We start from the raw sequence: 19,745 nt of genomic DNA on the forward strand, positions 1-19,745 counted from the left end.
CAGCAAAGCTGATGGTAGATAACAATTCTCTATTGTTAACTGGGAAGAAAGGTCAAATCACGAATACCAAAGGGATGGATCTGCTGTTATACTTACTAGCACACTCCGGCACCACAATATGTTATTGAAACTTTCAGTATGTGTCTACGTGACACTGCAGCAACTGCCTGTCTGGTAACTTTACAAAATTTAGTTTGTGCTCTCCTTTGGCTTAAGGGGGAAAAATCTTCACCAAAATTTCATTTTTCAGATGAAGACAGATGCAATACACAGCAGTTTGTTGGCTATTTCTTTTGTACCAAGAAGTCATAGACAGATTGAATAGAAACATTTTAAATCATTCATTCATTCATTTATTAATATGTTGTCAAACTCAGGGATTTTTTACACTGTTGTATTTATTCCATTTTGCTTTCTGTTCTAATAGATACACATCTTTGAAAAAACATTTAACTCTTTTTTATGAAGAAATATTGTTAAATATTTAATGCAAATGAATAGTTTCATTATTGTCCTATAGCAACATAACTGAAACTTTAACCCAACAACTCATTGAAATGCCTTTCCTTAACAGTTGCTTCTATGAGCAAAGGGAGTTTGCCACGATTCATTTCTACTTCTTAGGAAAACACTGCTTTACCCTGTAATATAAATTAAAGAATACCATTTCTGTAACACAGCTGTTTCTCCATGCTGTAATGATAAAGAATAATCTTTTCACACTCTCAAGCATTCACTCAAATTTATTAAAAAACTTACCATTTTCTTTAAAAGGCACACACATTTACAGGTTCAAATCTTTATTGTTTTAAAATTCTACATGTCTTTTACAATACAATAATTTGTTACTTAAATGACTTTTATGTGGTTAATATACAATGAGTGTTCTTTTCCTGAAACTCAACCATGAATTACAATTTCATCAATATGATTTTTCTAAATAGATTAATACAAGACTTCTGTGTTATTGGGAAGGTTCATGTGCTTACATTTAAAACTGTCAATGGCACAGATTCTTCCCTTCAGAATCTATATGATCAATCCATCGAAAGTGCTTTGAAGATTGCTGATTACCTGCGGCTGATCTTAAAATCAGTCAATCCAATTGTAGGGTTCCTTTTTTTTTCTTCCTTGAAACATCAAAGGGCATTTAAAAAAAATAATGAAACAAGTTGTGGTAGTTATCTACAGAGGCAAACTCATGTTTAAGAAAATTATATGATTATCTGCATGCAATGACACTCCTCTTTAAATAGTTTTGAAGAATTTATACATATTATAAAGAATGTGTTAAAGAGAGCAAGTATCCTGATAACGATTTCACAAAAGGACAAATGCTGGTAATAATGGTAACTAACATTTAACATCTAAGTTCGAGCTAATGTATATTTAACAGGCAATTAATATGGCTAATTTTTAAGCCACAATGTATAGGGTATGCCCTTTGAGAAAATGAACTAATTTGGTCCGCATTTCTAGAGTCATCTGGGTAAAAAACTGTAATTCAGCCAAGGGATTTGATGAATTTCTTGTTTCTAAAATGTAATTTGTTAAAAAATAAATGTTGTACATCAATGAAGTATATTGTCATATTGACTTCTGTATAAAAAAGATGGCCTTCTATTTTTGGAGTGATGGATGAACACTGTAGGACAAGGCAGAAAAAATATGACAAAATGAAATGAATTTCCTGTCAGGGTTATACTTTCTTGTTCCACGGCACAGCTTTTACTCTGTAAAATTTGGTACCCAGAGGAACTTTAAATCTGTTTTGTGCCTAAGAGAGAGAAGAAATATTTCTTTAAATCACCAAGGTAAATACACAAGTATGTTTACATGCTACTTGTTGCATATGAAATCCAAGCTAAGGTAAGACATTATCTAAGAGAGTTATTGCTGCAAGTAACTGAAAGACTTTATAATAATACTACTTGATCTAAAAAACAATCCTGCAATAATTACAGAGGATTAGAGCAAGTCTTCAGTGTGACTCAACAGAATGAGTGATGCTATCAAAAATGAGACACGTACATACCTATTAATTATAAAGAAATTATTGACACTAAACTCGTTATTTTTAAACCATGAAAAAATTCCTTTGCATCTTCATTCAGGGAGGTTTGATAGACAGACAGGAAAATATTTCTATGTCAAAACAGAGCTCCCTTTTGATTACCATTAATTTATGGAGCTACCCTACATATAAAAAGACACTACTGACTCAGCAGGGGTAAAACAAGAATTAATCTTCCAATAGATAACTGAACTGCTTATCTGTCTATCCCATTTATGGCAAATGGCACACACCTATTAAGACTATTTGCTAGGATTAATGAGGACTATAGTCAAAGGGGTTACTTTCTTGGGCTTAACTGGAACCTTGCTCTAACTCAAGAGGTTCATAAACTTTATTTGTCCTACTGCACCCTTTAAAAAAAATTACTCAGCGCCCCCTGGGTTTAGATTAACCCTTATTTTTATTAATGCTCCCCCAGTTATGCTGGAGGCTACTCTCACCCCTCTGGATCTTCTAATACCCCGGTATCGTTCACTTTGGGAACCTATGCTCTTAACTGGATAGAAGTGACTATTACTGATTTCTACATAAAGCACTTAAGTTTTCTTTACTAATTCTATGCTTTGTATAGCACATCCTATATTTTGTTTTACCTTTTTGGCTTGACAATATTCCTTTTCCATTACTTTTCCAAGTACCCAGGGTCTTCTAGATGTACCTGAAGCTAATAAATTATAGCATTAATTTCATTTTAAAAATAAAATCTCCTATAAAGCACTTTAACACCTTAAAAAAGAAAAAATAAAATCTTTAAATTATGAATTTATAATACAAAACAAGGAAAATCTTAAATACTTGTAAACAATATTTTTATCATCACCATCTCTTCCCTTTAGTTAACTAGTGAGACATAACTTGAATGGATTATGGAACAGATTAAAGTCAATACAGAAGGCACTGCACACCTACATCTAAGAACCCACAACTCAACAATGGCACAAGAGTGCCACCTACTGTACTACCAAGAAGATTTTATCTGAAGAAATACAAAAAAATAGACAACAGCCAGATTGCCAGGTGCCGCAAATAAAAGGATTTTTAGAATAGAAAGGTCCAAACTAAGTGGAGAAGGGCAGAATGTTTGAAAGGAAATGGAAAAACTCTCTTCAACTCTCAAAGCTGCCACTTTCTTTAATAAGTGTTGGATGATAGTGACAGGGACATTAACTTATTAGGTGAGGCTGTTCTCAAACTTCTAAGATGAATGAACAGCTTTAGGGATGACAGAGCAATGACTATTATGAAGAGTCGTCATATAAAAGAATAATTAGATTTCCCTCTCGCCCCCTTCGGTCTTATAGAGCAAAACAAGAAACAATGAATGGAAGTCGCTAAGAGGCCAATCTAAGCTTGCTGTCAGGCAAAACTTCCTGATAATTAAAAAGCTATGCCAAAGCAGAATGGGCTACCTAGAATGATGGCAAGGTCCCCCTCCATGGAAGTCTTCATACAGAGGCTGGGTATGTTATAGTGGAAATTTTTCCTTTTCTGTATGAGTTGGACTAGATGGCTACTGAGGTCCCTTTCAACTATCAAATTCTGTGAAATTTTATGGTTCTGTGAGTGCAAAAGGTTCTGGTGATCACTACTACACCCAACTAAACCTAAGTAGAACGCCCTTCCCTACCACCTTTAAAGTACTAGAAACAAAAGAATAGATAGTCACATTATAAAATAAGAAATAAGCTTTTTCTTTTCTTTTCATTTCACAACTAGTGATTTCAAGACAACAATGAATCTTGTGATAGTAATTCATCAGATAATCCATTAACCCAGGTAGGAGATATCTCTTTATATTTTATCTGGGAAATGCATACAAGGTTAAGGTAGCAACTTTGGGAGTTTCATGTGAACAGCCTCTATTTTGCTAGCTGGGAAAAGAGGATTAAGTATATTAAAAAAAATTCTAGGTAGAATTTCTGCTTTAGAATTCTAAAGTAGGAAAAGGCCTTAGAGAGATCATTTAGTCTTAACTCTTTCATTTTACAGATGAAGGCACAGAGGTGAAATTACTTGAGCATAGTTAATTAGTACCTAGATCTCCCCTTGCTAATGCCTGTTTCCTTTCAGTCCATGCCTGGAAGTTAAGTTGAAGAAGTTAAAATCTAGGCTAAAAGCCCAGTAGACTCAGAAGTACTGCCTAGTTTCCTTAGTTTCTCTAATCCTCTTTGTTCTACTCTGTTCAATGGGATTGACCTTAGTGGCTATCCACCCACTTAAGTTATGCTACAGGGAAATTAAGAATAATAGCCTGGCTTAAGGCTAGAAACTACATCTGTGATTTCATTGGTATAAATACCAAATGAAGAATCTATTAATGTAAGTCAGCACCTTCTCAGCTTGACTTGCCCAGGTAGCAAGTAGCTGTAGTAGTGTAACTCAAGTCAGTCAACTACAACAGAGGCAGATTCAAAGGGCCCTCATATACTACTGAGCTGTCCAACAACTAACAAAGTAGAGCTGAGAAAGAAAATAAGCAACACTTCTAAGCACAATGAGCTTTTAGATCAGATTTTAATTTGAGTACAGCAATATAGTCACTGAGTAGAACTTGAACTCAAGTCTTCCTCTCCAGTCCTCTACCAACCAGACTACAAGGACAGTCCAGATTTCTAGCCATGATACTACAGAGCCTCTCTCCCAGTGGCCTGGGAATCTTCCCTGCCTTTGAGAAGAACTTTGAAGTCCTTAGAATAGTGAAAGTTACAGACTATAAAAATTACCAGAGGACTCCTGAGTAGTTAAGATAGGAGGCTATGAATATGAGGAACTTAATGACTTAGATTTTTTTCTCTATTTTACTGTCGGGGAAAAGCCAAAACTACACAATTTTACAATTTGCACATTGCATTTTTCCCTTTGAAAGACAGAGGAAAACAACTAGGGCATCCCTGCAAGTTACAAGGTAGAATTACTTTATATATTTTTATTTATTTAAAAGTTATATATAATAGAGATTTAAAGTTTCACGAATAAATATTTTTTCTGTTATATATATGGAAATGCTCATCTATTTAATGTCTATTAAATTCAGGAAAAAAAGGAGGGGGGAAGCGGAGAACTGGAATTTCTAAAGCTATACTAATTTATATGTATGTATGAGGCTATATATCATGCAACCCTGGACTAAATGATGGCACCTGATACAATAATTTTCTTCATTATGATCAAGGAAGGAAGATTTTAATACTTGAGAAGAGTAATGATTTCATCAGTTGGTTACTGAGTTGCTGTGGACAAAACACTCTGTCTCTACTGGCCAACTTTCTGGTGATGAGCCTCTCTGAATTTAGTTAGGCTTATCATCAGATAACAAACAACATACAAGCAGTCCTTCAATTAAGCCTGCACTTGAGGCCTCTCTCATTTGGTAGAACCAAGCTTGACTGGTACAGTTTTTTAAGAATTTAGTCACCTCTGTACTAAGATAGAGCACTGAAATAGAACTTAAGTTGAATATGATGTTTTAGTTAATTATTCTGGGTTAATATTTACCAAATGTATCATCACACTGTTAACAACTGTCAAACAGAATACACTGAAGGATCCTAAACAGCTGTAATATTTGTATATTACTAGTTAGATGGGACCCCAGATTATTTTCTTATTTTATAGCTGAGGAAAATGATGCCCAGAAAAGTTAAGTAACATGCTCAGGATCACATAGAGTCCAGGATAAGACAAAGAATTCATGACTTAGGACTCCTAATTTCTACTTCATAATTTTCCTGGATGACTTAAAAAGTATTCCTGGATTTGACAGTTCCCTAAAGGACATCTCAGTGCTTATCAGTGCCCTGGACACAGGGCACATTCAAGACATAAATTTGTTAATGGTTAATTTTGAACAAAGATTATTAAGCAAGACATTCTTTTTTGGTAAATATTTGTACTACAGTGAATTAGTATGCTAAATTCTGGGACTTTCAGAACTCTATCAAGTCTGAAAAAATTTGGCTATCATTTAAATAAAGTGATAATTGCTGAGGTTAGAGCATCATATTTTAGTTAAAAATGAGACACTTACCACACTCACCTGGTTTGAGGTCCAATGCAGCAAGAGACTCTGAATGCAGGAAGTATAAAGTTGGGCTAACAGTAAATAATACATAATTGTCATGACGTTCATCCAAGATAATGAGAACCAAGTCTCCAACCTGAAAACTAAATAAAAGTAGTAGACTTTTACTATACTTGGTGGTATTATTACAACCACATTCCTGAACGCTTAACTAAACTTTGGATTTTAAGATAAAATTGTAGCTGTTGTTCAGATGTTCCTGAATCTTTGTGATGCTGTGGGCCATACTGTCCATGGGACTTTCTTGACAAGGATACTGGAATAGTTTGCCATTTCCTTCTCCAGTGGATTAAGGCAAATAGATGTGAAGTGACTTGCCCAGTTACAAAGCCAGTAAGTGTCTGATACTGGATCTGAACTCAGGTCTTTCTAACTCCAGGCCCACAGTTCTATCCACTGAGCCACCTAGCTACCCTAAGATAAAACTACACGCTATAAATGTGAAAGAGATCTCTGAGATCATCTCATTTAACTCCCACACTTTAAGAGATGAGCAAAGGAGGACCCACAGAGATGAACTGAATTGTCTAATACCACATGGTTACTAAAGGCAATAAGGAGAAGAAGTTAGATTTGAGTCCAGTACTAATGACTACAAATTTAGTATTCTATCGTTATCGCATTATCTAATTAAATGTGACTAAATATCTCCTCAAAATTCCATTTAAATCTACATGTCCACATGCCCTGAAAGATCTTTTTTAATCTAAGAAAATAAGCATAAGGCCAGGGACATAGTATGTACTCAATAAGTATTTGATTATGAAAAAATTAACTAATTTGATTTTACAAACATTTTCCTGATATTTTATCATAACTATAAGTAAACGGTATTTTTAAAAGCGTTTGGCAGTTTTAATGATTATTATCGTGCCATCTGCAGTTCACTATAATTTGACATTCGCATAAAGCAAAGTGCCAGTAAAACTCCCCTCTCCCCTTTTAAAATACTTCATCCTAGGTATATGCAAATGGTAGGTAAGGAAAGGACATTATAAATGACACAGTTTTTTCAAAGTGATATAATCAAGGTATAAAATGTGTTGCTTAGGAAAAGAAGTGGAAGGAAGGATGGCTTACTTTTCCATGTTGGATGACTTGCCTAATAGCTTGATTTATAAATCAGACTATTTTAAAACCAATAAACCATACGTATACTTCCCACGCCCAGCCCCCAACTCCAAACCCCAAAGGCCTAAAGAAGGGGATCTTCAACAACAGTCGCTAAGCTTCAAAAATAATGATTTGCAATTTTTTTGAGTTTTGGTTTATAGCATTGCTTGTTGTGACCCAACACAGTGTTTAAATGTGCTATGTGGCCTGTTTTTTGTTTTTATTTTTAGATAAAATTAAGCTGATTAAAGGAATTATTAAGTTTCTTAGATCACCAGGAATGATTAGGACATTTCAGAATAAGAGTAGAAAATCACTATTTCAGGAACCCTCATCTACTTTTCCCCTAAAACAGAACAGCAAAAACTCCAAAAAACCATAACACAGAATCTTAGGATTGGGAGAGACAGAGATGATATTAACCACCTCTTTGTCTTCATACAGAACCTTCTGGCTATAACTAACTAAAGAACCATTCTGAGCTCTTTTATTCTCCTACTGCAACTGAAATCAGAAAGAAATATAGATTAGACATAAAAAGCTGGGAAAGAATTATATTTTCATATTAATGGTACCCAAATTTAAAACTACAGATGACTAAAAATCTTTAAAATAACATTTGGGACTCTGGTCAAGATGGAAGCCAGAGATCAGAATAAGCTTCTTAAAACAAACTGAGAATAAATAACCTTAAACAAGAAACAGTTATGGGCTGAAGTAAGCTATGGATGTTTCAGCACACATTCTCAACATTGAGACTGACTTCATTATTCACTATTATTTCATTTCATTATTCATTAATATTCAATATTTTCAATATTCATTAAGGGCAATTGCTTCTTACCATGTATCAGTTTTTGGAGATGCTAATGAATCTAAAACTAGCCTCAATGGAGCACTGGTCTGTAACAGTATAGTACAGGGCAATGAAATATCTGTTTATGGATTAACATCTATGGCATGCCTTTGGAGGTTGCAGGTCTCTCTTCACTGGCAGTGTTTTTCAAGCAAAGCTGGATGACCACTTTTTGAATAGCAGAAGCAATAATTCTTTAAGTATAAGTTGGACTACATAGCTTTTCAAGTCCCCACTAATCTGAAATTCCATGATTTCTCTAACAAGTTAGCACTTCTAAGAGACTTTATTTGCTAACAGGTTACATACATAAAAGAATCTCCCAAAATCAAATACTTACTCTCTAATAGCTATTTTTTCAGAATGCCTTGAAGAAACTGAAGACATGCTTTGAGACATCTGGAAGAAAAAAATTGAGCAAGCAATAAAGCACATAAAATGATATTACCCTCAAATATTTGATCATCCTTAAATTGTTTATTATGTACCAAGACAGAATAAATTTTAGATTAAAAAACTTAAAACACTTTTAATATTGATTAAACAATTACATTTATTAGAGGAGACAGCACCTACTTTCCAGGTCTAGATTTATGATCCTATGAAGTCTTCTTCCCAGTCACAAAAGAACTTCTATTTGGCAACAATTGAAACCAGTATATGAAGTATATATTCAAGGAATAAAATTGTTATTTTGGGGGGAATATTCTATAATTCCTATTTCTCTTTTTCACACTACCTTTTCCATGATGGATAAAATTAAGGGCCTATTGTGAGCCAAGCATTGTGCCAAGTACTGGAGCTATGAACAGAACTAAGAACCTGCCCTTCAGGAGTTCACATCCCCTGGGTTGGACTAGATGCTGATAAGATCCTTTTTCATCTCAGATTCTGTAGTTCTTTCTATCTGTTTACATTTGATTTCCTTACCAATGTGATTACTTAACTTCCCCACTTTTCTCATCTGTAGATGGCTTATATCACTTATAACTGAAATTATTTTGTATTCGTATCCTCAGTGCTTAACACAGTGATTATCATATAAGGCTTAAATGTTTCTCTATTCAACATTAGTTAGAAGCAGTGTCCTATTGGAAATTACTTAATATACATTTTAATAAGCTTTGAAATTATATATATACACATACACATAGTTAAATGATTAAAGTTTTAAAATGAGGGAATCAGGAACATGTGAATTTTTCTATAAAGTACTGATTATATGCATATGTTGTATATGTGTGTGTATAAATGTATATATGTATGTATATAGTCTACTATCAGCTATGATGGGTACAATGCTTTAGGTAAAACCAAGTGTACATTTAATAAAAATTATATATAAAATTTAACATTACAATTTAATATTACTGGCAACTTAATATCCTCCTGTCCAGGATGGTGTACATATATTGCAACAACATTTCAATACTTTAAGGGCCCATGATTCACTCAGATGGCTATAACTTACTCTACCAATGCATATCACAATCCTCGACTTTATCATGTGCTATCCCAACTTTCATGAACTCAAATATATTATCTACAATGCTTAAAAAACATTGTCTCTGCAACTCTGTCTATATTATCTTCTTTTAAAACTCAATTGCTATGCTTCCTCCTCCAGGAAGACTTAAGTAATTCCTCCACATGCAAGTTCACTCTTTTTGATACTGATTACATACTTTACATTAAATCACTCCCCAGTCATCTCCTCACCACGCTTCTTAGACAAGAAACACTTCCCATAAGGACTTAATTTTTCCATCCTGGTTCTCGGGCCTCATTAACCTGATAAGTAGTTGCCTTGGTAGGACACTCTATTTAGTTCTAACTCTAGCCTTCCCTGGCCATTTGCTTCACTTCCTTCCCTGGCAATTTGCTTCTTGGCTGCCAGGCACTCTCAACCCTCTCTTTTTCCAGGTTTGGAACCATAATCAAATCAATTGTCATTGCTATTGGAAAGGGTATATAAAATCTACTCTGCTATAGCTTGACTCACTATCTCTACAACTCTTCCAACCAAAATATTTGGTCTTGGTCACTACTCTACTATGTGTTGCTTCTATTAGAATATAAGTTTTTTAGTCAAACCGTTCTGGAGAACAATTTGGAAACAGGTCCCAAAGGGCCATGGGGCTATAAAATTGTGTATACCCTTTGATTCAGAAATACCACTACTAATTCTGTTTCTTAAAGAGACCAAAGAAGAACATCATACACACTATCAGCAATATTTTAAGGATGATCAACTGTGAAAGACTTTAGTTATTCTGATCAAGAGAATGATTCGAGACAATTCCAAAGAACCATGATGAAAAACGGCATCTACTTTTAGAGAGAGAACTGATGAACTTTGAATGCAGACTAAAGCATACTGTTTAACTTTCTTTTTCTGTGTGAGTGTATGTTTTCTTTTGCAACATGGCTAATATGGAAATGTATGTTTGCATGACTTCACATGTATAATTGATATCACACTGATTACCTTCTCAGAGGAGGAAAGGAGAAAATATGAAAACCAAAATTTTAAAAAATTAATGTTACAAAAAATTTGCATATTTGTAATTGGGAAATATTTAACAAAATAAAAATATTTTTAAAAATAATATAAGCTTCTTGATTGTTGTTGCTTTTGTACTTGCGTCCTTAGCACTGAGAATATTGCTTAGCATAAAAACTTAAATGTTCTTCATTAATTCATTGATAATACTTAGTTTTGTCTATATCAGACTCCTCCCCATTCCCAATTACATAGTATTTCTAATCACAACTGCCTAGTGGAATACTTGGATGTATTAGGTACTGCTGAACTGAGAGGGATTTATAACAAAGAAATATAAAACCCATTATAACTCCTGGAAACAAGGCATTGAAAACTAGATGCACTACTGATTGTGGTCTTTGTGTAAGAAAAAAGAGCACAAAAATATGACACTTTTAGAGCTATCAACATGCCAAGAAATAAATACTTACTAGTCTCTGATTTAACCGCTTATTTTCTTCTTCTTTTAACTGCAAAGTCTGTAGAACAAACGACAATTTATTTTCTGTACTTATAATCAATCCAAATGATAAAATACTAGGAAGCCAAAAAACATTTCTTTGAGAAAGGTGAATTAATCAAAAAAAAAAAAGTCCAAAAATTTTTCTTTAGAATAGCTCTATATATCTTCTGATATTTTCCAAAAGAATTCAATTCAAAATTCTCTGAACTTGGCTCGAAGCAGACATACCTGTTTAAGCTCTATTTGAAAGTATTTATCAATTTTATTTCTAGAATTTCATTAGATAGTCAACTCAACAGATAGAAAAAGATTTTTATAGAGTTAAGGAATGATGATTGGTCTATGGATAAAGAATTTCCCTACCTATGTTATAAAAGTTAGATATGTGCTTGTCTGATTATAAAACTATACAATGAGAAACAAATATACCTAATGCCTTGGTCACAGCTGAAAATGGAAGAGTTGCCAACCTTCAAGATCCTATTCAGACATATTTGAGAAGCATTAATTGTATAATTGTGCTATCAGAAATATAACTGCTCTTCTCTTTTTATATTTTTAACCCAACTAAGATAAATGTAATTTACCATTTTAAAAAAATACGTAGTTTGTTCTATTTCCTAAAATTGTTAATAGAGGCCTGCTATTAAGCAGGAAATGTGTAAAGATTCCAGAACCTGTTCTCTGATATGTATCTTTATTAACTGGTATTCAAAAATCATAAAGATTATCTGAGTTGCGCAAAGTCATTTATTCTCTTTAATAAAGATTCCTCAAAACGTTAACTAGGCCATTTAAAAAACAGAACAATTAAAATTAAATTCTAAATAAATGTAAATAATATGGATGAAAACATATACATGGAATAAAATACATTAATGAATACCCAAGTGTATCCCAAAATGAAAATGACGAATTTAACAATTTTTTAAAAAAGTTACTTACTCTTTCTAACAACATTATCCTTTGTTTTTCTTCAGACAACATGTGAATATTTTCACTAAGGGGAAAAAGAGGGAATTTATGAAGAATAATTCTACTTCTACTATTTTAAAATTAAGTGCTATCTTCAACTGCCATCTCTAAAATTTTTTTAGTTTCTTAATATATCAACTTTCAAAAGGTTTTAAATTAAAAACTTAGAAGATCTTAAGATTTGACACTTAAAAGATTTTACTTAAAAGTGGAGAAGAACAAGGATATTAAATACTTTCCCAAATCTTGAGTAGTGTTTTGGTGTTTACAATAAACTTATGAGGTGCTCAATGAATCATAAATTTGTTATTACGTTTGGAAAGTTTACTTTCACTATTATATATCCTATTATGGGAACATGCTACCTATATTTAGAGCTTAAAATTTAATGACAAAATGAAGCCTATTTCCCCCTGAAATTCAAGGGGCTACATGTAAATACTGGTTGAATTCCCTGATAGTATTTATTTCAATTTTCCTTTTGTTTCTTTTGAATGAACACATCTGGTATATAAAGCACTAGTATGAATTCAGTTGTGTAAATTTTAACAGTTGTAGTACTCCAGTGATCTCTCTATGTAGATGTATATGTATGTGTGTGTATGAATATTTCCCTAGTGTGGCTGGGTCAGTGACGGTGCTGGCTGGATGATGGTTAGCAGGTGAGCTAAACAAGAAAAGCCACTGAAGTTTCCATGAGAAGAAACAAATGAACAGATCAATAAAGAGATGGCTGATGACTATCGAGCAAGATGAGTGATTATTACGAAGAGTTAGCATGGCTTTATCAGTTCACGTAAGACTAAATCTATTTCTTGCATTCAAATCTGCTTGTTGGGCACATCATTTAATCCTTCAAGGATTCTGTAATTGGAATAGGTGGCCTCTAGAGTCCCTTCTTGTTCAAAATCTAGTTTAACAAGATTTTAATGAAGAATGTGATAAAGTATATCAATTATTCAACAAATATTTATTAAGCTCCTATTATGTGCTAGGCAAAAGGGATACAAATCAGTCAGTCAATAAACATTTTTTAAGCAGTTACTATGTTAGCACTGAAGATGCAAAGGCAAAAAAAAAAAAGACAGTCCTTGCTTTTTAAGGAAACTGATTTTAAATGGGAAATAATCAACAAAGGCAGGCAGTAGAATTAAGGGGAATTAAGAAAGGCTTTTGGTAAAGGATAGGATTTTAGCGCAATTTGAAAGAACCCAGATGAAAGGGATGAGGAAGGAGAGCATTTCAGGACTCAGGCACAACCTGTGAAAACCCAGATTCAGGAGATAAAGCAAGAAGGCTGGTGTCTTTGGATCAAAGGATGGAAAAGTGACATTGGGGGGATGCTAGATTATGAAGTGTTTTGAATACCAAACAGAGGGTTTATGTCAGGTTAATTCTCTCCCTTTCCCCAATTTACTGTCTATATCTTATTTATCTAGAGTTATTATTTGTCTTCCCCATTATACTGTAAGCTCCTTAAGCCTGGACTATCTTTGCCTTTATTTGTATCCTAGGCACTGAGCACAGTACTTGGCACATAGTAGGTGCTTAATAAATGGTAACTGACTGACCACCTTTACTATTTTTATTAACAACTTGGATTGGCAGAGAAGGCATGCTCATCAAATTTATAGACTGAACATCAAGTTAGGAGGCAAAGGTAACACAGAGATACAAAGTTTAGGATCCAAAATAATTCTGAAAGGCTAGGGTTTTGCACTACATCTAATAAGATGAAAATTCAATAGTCTTTTATTTATTTAAAAAAAATCAACTTCACAAGTACAAAAAAGAGGAGTAGGAGTTATCAATTTTGCCTAAAAAAGAACTGGAAGTATTCAAGTGTGGCAAGCTCAATGGGTCAGCAGTTTTCAGTAGCATCAAAAGAGTGAATGTGATCCTGATCTGGATTGAGAAACATAGCTCATAGAAATAAGGAAGTGATTGTCCTTTTGTATTTTGTTAGACCTCAACTGGAGCATGGAGTACAGGGCTTGGCACCATGGTTGGAGAAAGACAAGAATAATCTGGGGGGTATCCAAGGGAGAACAACTAGAATAGTAAAGTCCTGCAACCATGGTATAAGAAACACAGAGTGCTATAAAGAATAACTTGAAAACCAGTAACCCAAATGATCTGCCAAAAAATATTAAAAGATAAAAGAATCAAAAAAAAAAAGATACAAGAACCAAATACACGAAATAATTATTAACAAGCATAAGAAAACCAATTTTGGTACATCTGTGCTCTCATTATGTTGCATATTTTGAACCTTTGGCAGGAAGCTGCTAATTGAACCTGAAAGGCACTGAGTAAGCTAGCCTTATCAAAGGAAAAATGGCAGAAAGGCTGCTATGAACAGAAGAAAAGCTTTATTTAGGGCCCTGAAAGTATGCTGAAAAGCAGCTTACCAAAGCAGTTTGGAAATGATGCTGGCAACAAGAGCTACCAAAGAGAATGACAAAGAACTGAGATGATCATCATGATAACATTTATCTAGCACTTCAAGAATTTTTAAACATTATCTCATTTGACATTTACAATAAATCTGTGAGACAATAGATATTATTCCATTTCACAGATGAAGAAACATTAAAAAAGTTTCTTAATGCTCAAAGTCACACAACTGACGAATATTGTGGTTTTCAAACCAAGGATTCTTCTGACTCTAAATCAAACAAGAATGGAAGGCTGAGAAAGTTTTGCAATGTTTTGTGTATTTTGCTGTATTTATTTTTATGCTACTGCCAAATACCTGCTGTCTAGGCTCTAGTTAGGGGGTTCTTAAACTTTTTTGTGTGTCACAGACTCACTAGGCATTCTGGTGAAGCCTATGAATCCCTTCTCAGAATATTGTAAAATATATAAGCATAAAGTTAAAAAAAAAAGGAGACTAATTATATTGTACAATTACCTTAATGTTTTTGGAAGGAAGGAAGGAAGGAAGAAAAGAAGTTCACAGACTTAAGGCTAAGAAACCCTGCTCTAAGTATAGGCTAGCCCCATTCAAGAAGAGAAGGTAAAAGCTCTAATACCTTTTTACTCTCCAAGTCACCATGCAGAATGAAATATTTCTTGTGGAAGAGTAAAAACAACAACAAAAGGATCTGAAGATAAGGAATAGACCTGTAGAAGGGAGACCTTGATCTTTTAGGAGTGAGCACCTGTTCTAGCTTCCAAACATTCATGATGTTTATCCACGGATGCTGTCAGAAAAGAGATCATCCATGCAGTCCAAAAGAGAAGGGAAGTTATGTGGTGAATGTAGACTCCGCTGTGAGGAGAACTGGGGAAGTATGAGTTAAACCCAAGTCCTACACCACCAGAGAAAATCCTTTCAAGACAGGAAGTTGTAGTGCAGACCTGGGACACTCTAGGTTAAGCATGATCCTAGGTGAACTGACCTTGGTGCTTTGGAGAAGAATATAAAGGCAGTTTTTAAGACTTTGGCAGAAAGCTCTTAAAACCCCAGGGAACCTTGCCAACTGCTTTTAACCTACTTCAAAGATAACCTTTAAACTGTTTTTATCTTTCTGAACTGTTTTTAACTTCCTTGAGAACTACTTTTTCCTGAGGGTATTGGAACATGCTTTTAGTAAAAAGACTGTTTGTTTGAGCCCCCATATGATCTCAGAATGATCTTTGACAACAGATGCAGAATCATAACCGAGACAAACTCCCTACCAAGAGATAGAGAGATGTCACTTTATTTAGCTACCACCAACAGTAAAGAGATCTGCTGTCTTCTTGAACTAAAGACCCCAGACAAAGTGAGAAATCTCCCAACAAATGTCTAGTAGGCTTTTTAGGCAATTAATTGGGAAATAATTATACATTGCCATTAGAAACCACCACTTATAAGACCTTGTCAAGAAAATGAATACCTTAGAGATAGATGGGGAATTTTCATCACTTCTGTTTCCTGAAGACAGGTATGGTTACTTTGAAAGAGGAAAATTTCAGAAGCAAACAACTGATTAAGAGAATGATATCTGAGAACAGGATTTGTATTTCTGGACTGTCAATTCGATAGTAGGTAAAATGGGCTTTTTGCCAGGGCTGATACACTACATTAGAGGAGGCAAAAAGAGTTTTGTTGGAATTCTTGCAAACTTAACCAAATGTGGCTTAAACTGAAAAGCAAGGGAGACAGAAATTGTGTACCAAACCTGACAGAACAGAAAATAGCTATAATATAGGAAAAATAGCAATAGCGATGTTAAGGACACAGACTCCAGTTGTCTGAAGTCAAGTCACTCGACTTCTTTGAGTTTTGGATTTCTCATCTTTAAAATGGGGATAATAATATTTGGATTACTACCCCACAGGACTGTTGTGAGAAAAGGGCTTTGTAATCTTTCAAATACTATATAAATTACATGTTGTTATTTTTCACATGACAAAAGGACTCTTTTTGCTTCAAACAACTGTCCTTTTAAAAATTTCCTGTAAGAACAAGCTTTTATAGCTTAAACATGCTTTGTGGACAGTATAATACCGAATAAATGAAAGCCAAGACAGAATAAGATGCTAGCTCAATGTTAATTAATATCTCTAGTCCCAGTTAACTCTAATGTGTGTCTTACTGTGTTAATGTTAACCGTTTTAAGTCTCCTGGATTGAAATAAGCTGCCAAAACATTCAACTACACTGGGCTTGTAATTATTTTTGAAATCTTCATTGTATCCTTCAGTATCATTAGCTAAAATATGGCCTTCTTTTCTTTATAGCTTACAAAATTCTCTCCTTGCTAAGATTACACTTTACAAAGGTTTCGTTGGTAGACAAGAAACAGCTCAGCCATGTTGAAGGATACATACACAAAGATGAATACTCACTGTACAGACATCATGCTTGTTTCCATCGCTGAATCTGTTCTCCCTTCATCTGCTATTTCTGAGGTTAATCTGTCTGTTTCACCAGGGAGTTCAGGTGCACAAGCACCACAAAGTTCAGGGGCTGTAGCTAAATAAGGTGGAGGAACAAAACTGCTACTACGCAATTTATTTACTTCTTCTTCAAGTTTTTTCTTTTCCTCAAGTAAACGAGCTCGATCTTCAGAAAGGGATTCAATTAAATCTGAATATAAAGAATAAAAACAATCAATCAATAAACGAGCACTTAAGGTATTTCAAAAAATGCTCTAAATTTAACAAAAAGATCCCTATAAAACTGATCTAAAATATTCTATTAGAATAAATGGAACTAACCTTTATCTCGTTCTTGTTGTTGCATTGTATTTTTCAATTTGTCACTAAGATCATTTATTATATTTTCTTTCTTCATTTTTTCTCTTGTTAGAACAGTGTTAAAATTAGTCTAGGATTAGAAAAAATGATGATGACTTGAAACACGAGGACAGAAAATAACTAACATAATTTTTTTAAGTTGCAAATTATCTTTATCAAAAAGTGTCAGGAAAAATAAATGGGACAAATTTAATCCAATGGTGTCTTAAACATGTTAATTATACTTCAAAATATTTGGTAATTCCAGGCATGTTCTGCCCTCTTTTCCACAATTATGCTACCATCACTGAAGAAGCAGAAGTGGGCATTGGCTAGCTTACCTACCAGTGATGAGCCTCTGAATGCTGACCTACTTTGGTTCTCAGAAAGCAGACTCAGTTTGCTGTTGTGGCCACACTCAAAACTTTTTCAGCAAGGTAGAATCTGTCAGAGCTTATGGTCCATTGACATAGTCTTCAAGAATCAAGTATCATCTTTATGTCAAGTTGAGGTATAAGAATAGGACTTTGTGGAGGAGCAAAGCACGTAGAATCATAAAATTTTTAAGATGGTCTATGGTTTTTGGTATTCTAAATGTAAGATCTATGTACAATAACAAGCAAATATATATAGATATAGGAGCAGAAGCATATAAATCATGTGACTCGATATAAAATGAAATGAAAAGATAGAAAGATAGCTAACAGGGAATTCTTTGAAGAGGCAGAGAAGAGTTGGAAGCCTTAGATTTACTGTATGACTAAATGCAATAAAAACCACCTTACTTTATGGGGAATTTGGTTATCTCATATTATAGCATTTATGATATTTGCAAAGAAGGAATACAATGAAAATAAATGCAGCTTATACACCAGCATTAGTTTGCAGAGCATGTAAAGAAAAATACTATCAATAACTCATTAAGAAGCTCCAAATTAAAACAATATATATTGATACTCAGTGATTTTGATACAAAAGTGGAGACAGGTCAAGATGGTAAGAGAACATGGGTGATGAAGAAGGAATGAGAAAGATCTAAGAATAAAGATTAGCCTAAAGTCTCTGCATCATGAATATTATTTCAAGAAAATAATTAGTAGGCATTAGACATGGTGAGTACCGTGTAACATCTCAAAAATGAAACTGATTATATATTAGCACACAGGAAAAATTTAACTGATGTGGGAGACAACCCTGAATCAGTCTGTTAGGTCACTGATTTGTCAGAGCCAACATCACAATTAACAAAATGCTGGAAGAATAAGAAGAAAAAAGGTCATAACTGAAACAATATTGAAATATTTGAACAAGTAATTATAATGAAAAAATAAGTAAATGACAATGGAAATTACACTAACCATAATAATTGTCTACCTAAATTCAATCTTTAAATTAAATCAACTGAAATAACAAGGAAACAAAAAGAACCTAAAAAGCACCTTAGTTGGCAAACATCTGACTTAACTTGCTAAACATAGAGAAATAGTGGCCAAAGAAATACTAATTCAGAATATAAACTCACTTGTAAAATGTTGCAAAACAGGATAATGAATGATTATCTGCACTAGCAGCTCACTCTCCTTGGCACTATCTGGGACCACATGCCCTCTACCTTTTCATCTCTTACTCTGAAATACAATCAAATCAATACTGCCATTGCCTTTGGAAAAGGCCTGTCAATGGAACACCCTATTGTTCTACTCACTATCTGTGTGACTTTCTGGACAATAATTACCTTCCCTAGCCATCACTATGTTGTCTCTCCTATTAGAATGTAAACTCCTGGAGGGCAGATACTGTATACCTTGTGCTTAGCACAGCAATTAGTACATAGTGCTTAATAAATGATTTTCATGTATCTGTATTCATTCATACTACAATAGTGGAGCATAAAAGCAGTTTAAAGATAGCTTGGAAAGTGTAAGCAAAGCTATCTGTAGAATGTTTGAGAATGATAATGGAAAAGCAACAAATAGAAGGAAAAAGGGAAAGATCTGCAAAGACTTTAAAAAATTGTTTTGACCATTGAGTATAATCATCACAGGATTTAAAAACAGCAAAAAGGGAGAAAAAAGATGAGAAAAGTAGTTGAATTGAACCAAAATTATACAGATAAAAATCCATATTGGAAGTGACCAAACTGGGAGGAAATTAAGGGAACAATTCATATGGTATCTTGAGAGGAAAATGCCAGAGCATTGTGAAAAATGTCATACTTCATTAATACTAAGAAAAGGTGACTACAGCTACCAAGCTATGTCTTACTTTAACATACATATAAAATATATATGTATATAACATGTATATAAAACCCGTATAAGACTCATCTACACTTCCATAAGTAATAATATACAACAGAACATATCTTTGCCATTTCCCAACTGAAAGATGTGTAGGCTCCAAGATG

The 19,745-nt window shown here is 33.8% G+C and overlaps 1 protein-coding gene across 2 annotated transcripts in view; it reads right to left on the reverse strand.

Moving 5' to 3' along the window:
* Positions 1–728: 728 nt before the first annotated feature.
* Positions 729–19,745, reverse strand: part of RB1CC1 (RB1 inducible coiled-coil 1) — an 87,452-nt gene continuing 68,435 nt past the window's right edge. The window contains exons 17-24 of one of the 2 annotated variants that reach the window (XM_036752291.1): positions 17,321–17,429; positions 16,949–17,189; positions 12,081–12,135; positions 11,104–11,151; positions 8,468–8,526; positions 6,114–6,241; positions 2,671–2,741; positions 729–1,777 (exon numbers count right to left, since the gene is read on the reverse strand). In XM_036752291.1, coding sequence (XP_036608186.1) covers positions 1,700–1,777; positions 2,671–2,741; positions 6,114–6,241; positions 8,468–8,526; positions 11,104–11,151; positions 12,081–12,135; positions 16,949–17,189; positions 17,321–17,429 — 789 coding nt within the window. In that variant the 3' untranslated portion in view covers positions 729–1,699. Of the gene's footprint in view, positions 1,778–2,670; positions 2,742–6,104; positions 6,242–8,467; positions 8,527–11,103; positions 11,152–12,080; positions 12,136–16,948; positions 17,190–17,320; positions 17,430–19,745 lie in introns of both variants that reach the window. The other variant, XM_036752283.1, reaches the window with a different exon arrangement.

The sequence above is a fragment of the Trichosurus vulpecula genome, chromosome 1 (genome assembly GCF_011100635.1).
Source record: "Trichosurus vulpecula isolate mTriVul1 chromosome 1, mTriVul1.pri, whole genome shotgun sequence".
NCBI lineage: Eukaryota > Metazoa > Chordata > Mammalia > Diprotodontia > Phalangeridae > Trichosurus > Trichosurus vulpecula.